This window comes from Pagrus pagrus (assembly GCF_965226575.1).
Source record: "Pagrus pagrus genome assembly, chromosome: 1".
Taxonomy (NCBI): Eukaryota; Metazoa; Chordata; class Actinopteri; order Spariformes; family Sparidae; genus Pagrus; species Pagrus pagrus.
This window is the reverse complement of record NC_140185.1, coordinates 13,581,330-13,585,981: the sequence shown is the minus strand read 5'-3', so window position 1 is coordinate 13,585,981 and position 4,652 is coordinate 13,581,330. Positions and strand designations below refer to the sequence as shown.

At 40.9% G+C, this 4,652-nt stretch overlaps 1 protein-coding gene across 18 annotated transcripts in view; it reads right to left on the bottom strand.

The window, feature by feature from the left end:
* Window positions 1-1,003: 1,003 nt before the first annotated feature.
* Window positions 1,004-4,652, bottom strand: part of madd (MAP-kinase activating death domain) — a 53,555-nt gene continuing 49,906 nt past the window's right edge. For all 18 annotated transcript variants that reach the window (XM_084360686.1, XM_084360676.1, XM_084360687.1 and 15 more), the window contains one exon: window positions 1,004-4,224. In XM_084360686.1, the coding sequence (XP_084216812.1) occupies window positions 4,111-4,224 (114 nt within the window). In that variant the 3' untranslated portion in view covers window positions 1,004-4,110. The remainder of the gene's footprint in view (window positions 4,225-4,652) is intronic.

The following is a 4,652-nucleotide window of genomic DNA, read 5'->3' as shown; positions in this document are numbered from 1 at the left end:
TACGGCCCATCTGTGATCAATATATTAGCTGCGAAAGATTTGATTTGAGTGCTGCTCAGTCACTGCTGTTACTGACTGAAGAGTCTTCAGCTTGATCTGAAGTAGCAAATCTTTTCCTGAAGCTCAGTCTTCTTCCCTTCAACCCTACAGTTGAATTTCTAACATTTTCTATGTGACCTATAGATAATATGGATGTACATTCCATAGCTGAAACTGTCTGATCAGGTATTCACAGACATGCTCACCGGTGGAAGGTGTGATCGATGGTTCATCCTTGAACCTGCGCAGCTTGTACACTTAATAATGTGCCTTTTTCCTATTTACTCCAGTCTTAAAAAGGGGAAGTTAACAGCTAAAATCAAAAATGGTTCCTGAAAAGCGACACTGCTGTTGAGTTTTTCAAATGCATTGCACTTTGAGCACCATAAGCCGAGAGCCATCTAGTTCCATTATATTTGATGTCTGCATAACCGGCAATTCACACCCAAACAATGTACACGAATGTGTCCACATAGCATTTTTTTTTTTTAATTGTTCCCAATGAGGAGCGAGCATCTCAGAAGTCGTTTTTCTGAGCACTCCACCTGTTTTGTGCAGCCGCTCCGAGTTGAATACCTCTCAACCTTTCAGGAAGCCGCTGGTGACGTCACCGATGCTCTTTTTCCTGGCCTAGGTGATATTCACCGTATTTTTGTCTTTTCTGCCTGGAAAAAAAAGAAAAAGCTATGTGGACATGGGCCCTAAATAGCACTACAGTTAAGAGGAAAAATATGTATTTTTGACTTTTGGGTTAACTGTCCCTTTTAAACTTGTAATGGTTGTACTGCTGCTTGAGATGGACTCGAGCTTTTTACCAAAATTTCTTTTCTTTTTTTTTTTTTTTAACAAAGGTTGTTTCAACTTGATAATAAATCTTCAAAGTGCCACAGTGCTGTCTTTCACTTGTTTACTCATTTGAATGTCAATGTTTTTCACTTCATAAAAAGGACAACGAACTACACCGAACATTATTTGCGACAACTTTATTATATTGCCAAAGCTGTACATATTCTATAAATACTTTGTCAATATCTGGAATACTTACACCTGACATCTCATTTCATTTATTCCCTCTGGTTACAGCAGCTGGCTCGTACAATGACAGAGATGAGTTGTAATAATCCAGTTTTTAAAAAAAATGTCCTTTTAACTTAAGCAGAAAGAGCTGTGTCCCACTCCCACCAACCAAACCAGTTTCAGAGCTGCTTCAGATCGAGTTCAGTCGTATTCACACCGTCGTGTGTGGTGTTATTTGTTAACGGAACGTCGTCTTCTGAACATCCTACTGATTATTTTCCTCTGCGCAGTTAAATTACTCAAAATACAAGCAAGTCAGAATCAAAAAAACATCTTCCAGTGATTGAGCTGTACCGATATATATTGCTGATCTGGAGAAACTGTCCACCACATGAACGCACGTGCACACACACAAATCTACACACACGCACTCGTCAATGTGAAAGTTAATGGGCCAGCGATAGGACCAGACTCAACCGTTCTTTACCATCACAGAACAGAAACAACATTAAGACTTGACGATCTCCTCGGGGAGCAGATGACCACAGCTGTAGGCTTCAACATGTCTGAAATGATCCATCACAGGACACAAAACTGCTGCTGTGAGCGAGGAACAGTTTGTACTTCTGTCACAACCCAATCTGTGATGGAGGCGGCAGGCGTTTCTCTTTGGCTGCTTATGGAGTGCACTCATAAACCTGACCAAACGGTGCCAGAAGTACACCATATCTTATGAATGAGTTAATGTGCCCCAATGTCTTCAGCTTCTCAAATGTGACATTTTTGCTCTGATTTTTAATTGAATAACTTTGCATTTTGTACTGATGGTCATACAAAACAGATTTGAATAAGTCAACAGAGACTCTGGGGAACTACAGTAGGTATTTTTAAATACTTTGTGGCCAAACGATCAATCTGTAATGAAATAACTGCTGGATGCAGCCTTTTGACTGCAGGAGGATGCACTGTTGCATGGATATTATGAGATCATAAAACTTTATGCCTTTTAATTTTTTTATCTACACGTACAACGAGGTTGCATTTCCTGACAACCCGGGTAGTGGAAGTGACTTCAGTTTTCTTTTACTTATTTTCTACCTTGATAGATTTGTTACGTGTGTGTGTATCATTCAGTCTTTATAACTTGTGAGGAAAAGGGCAAGGAGATGCTTTTTTTAATTTCCAGGTGCAGGTCAACAGAGGCACAGTGAAAGATAAGTCACTATTTCTGACTAAGGCCATCAGAAAATGTGACCCTGAACCTGGAAATTAAAAAAACTGATAACCTGTTTTAAAGACTGAATCACAAACCGAACGTACCACTAATGCTGCATTCAAGGACCGTCTGCAGAGTGGGAAGAAAAAACGTCTCGTTAATTCCACATCGGGACGCTCACGCATTACTCCAACATTATTCCCACTGCTATCGTTGAAGACACGTCATGTTGACAGCCGCACTGAGTATTTAAGGTGGTTCGTTAACAAGGAAAACTAGATTATAAATGTTTAGAGCTACTTACTGACTTTGTGTTAATATTGACAAAAGTTAAGCAGCCGTTTTTCAACTTGTCTGTTGATTCATTTGTAGTTATCTTTAAGGGGGGGGGCAAGTTTACTGTCAATATGTGAATTATTATTGAAATGGCAGCATGCAATAGATTTAATATACAACATACTATTTGATACTTTAGATTGAATTATTCATAAATTGCTGACTTGTTTGAAAGACTGAATAACATAAAAAACATCAACCATGCAACAGCGCCCCCTGCAGTCACATATTTGACAATGGTGTAACATCAGTTCGTGTCAGGTGTTTCACACAGCTTGCAGTGTGAGTTCAGAAGGAAAACGTACTGTACCGTCACAGCATCTCCACCACCTGCGCTGTTTAAAAACACCTGCTGTGACATCACTGATTGGGGGCGTGGCCTGAGTGCAAAATGTTCCACAGTTCACTCCTGCAGAGCATCACAGCAGCTGTTTGTTTTTTTCCTGTCGTCCATAGTTCAAAAGACAAACTTTAAAACAGTCAAACTCAAGTGATCGTATTCACTTCAATCAAAATGTACTATAGACAAAAAAGTTTTTTCTTACATTCGTCACCCTGTGAACGCCAGTGAACTTAAGAAAACCTGGCTCTGGCAATGGCTAACTACTTATTAAGTATTGCACATCAAGCAAATCAACAATTTGTAAGATTTTTTTTTTCCAGAGAAATGTACAGTCAATATATGTATATATTAAATAAATACTATATATAGAAATATATATAATATTTATTTTTTTATCCTCATAGTAACATGCAATTGATAACAGCAGACCACAGACGAGAAGTTTTACAGTAGAACTAGAACAGTAATTCAGCCTGGCGGGCAAGAGAACACATCTGAGAACACTCACATTATTTTAGGGTTCAAACACTTTGAAAGCGTTTACATGCGGTGCTCTGGTGCAGTATACAGTAGCGTTTTCAGCATGGGATGTCCTGCACTACGAGAGGGTCTCTGGATGCTTCACCAGATTCAACTTGGACAGACTGGAACTTTACAGTAACCACATATCACAGAATAACTCACACAGTCGTATGGAGACGGGGTAGGAGGGCGGGAAGCTACTCTGTAGTGACTGATCAAGGCTGTGCACGGGACCTGCATGCACTCTATGCCTCGAGGCCATCCCTCACATCTCCTCCTATCGGTAAAAACAGTTGGGTGTTGGCAGCGGGAACGATAGAAGACTTTCACACTGAGGAGAAGAGCTCGAGGAGAGTTGCGTCTCCCGAGTTAAGGAGCAGGCAAACATTTAGCTAGTTGGTATGATCATCAGGACGACAGCAATGAAGAGTATTTACACGACATCACAGAGCAAACACGGCTACACAACAGGGTCGAAAAAGGGGTCTTAGGCTTGTATATACAGGAAGAGGGAGCGGGGGTTGTGTGCTTAGAGTAGAGTTAGGGATTGTCAGAAGTCTCTGGTTTTAGAGCTGAGATGCCATTTCAAGTAGAGAGGCACACCGAGGACAGAGGGGTAGAGGGTGAGGGGTGTAGACTAGCTAGGAAGGGGTCTCGGCGACAGGAGCTTGGGTTTTCCATCCGCCTCCTTCCCCTTCACTGCCGCCACGTAGGAGAAAAGGCAGAGGACGGAGTAACAGATCTGATGTGCCTGTTGAGGGAAGAAGGAACCGTGAGGAGGATGACAGTCCAGGTGTGAGGAAACATCTGTGTAGAGTTAAAGTAGCACAAGGAACAGACCTACACAAGAGGCCCCCCTCAGTCTAAACACAGCAGGAATGTGGACTGTTGGATACTTCGGTATTCAAAGGTGACCACTAATAAGTAGGGGTGTCACAATTAAAAGTACACATTTCTATTTGACTTTAAATGTAAAGTTCACAATTTCATTTTTGATTTAAAAAATGTTCCAGCACAGACAGTTATGACATTGTAAGACTTTCACATCTGGATTTGTAAAAGATCAACAGTTCATCATCAGTTCTCTACCCTGACAACTGTTAACAATGACAGCTTGGCTTTATCCTGTAGTCTGAGGCAAGTGTGGATTCAACAATAAACAACAAAAGACAGTTTGGT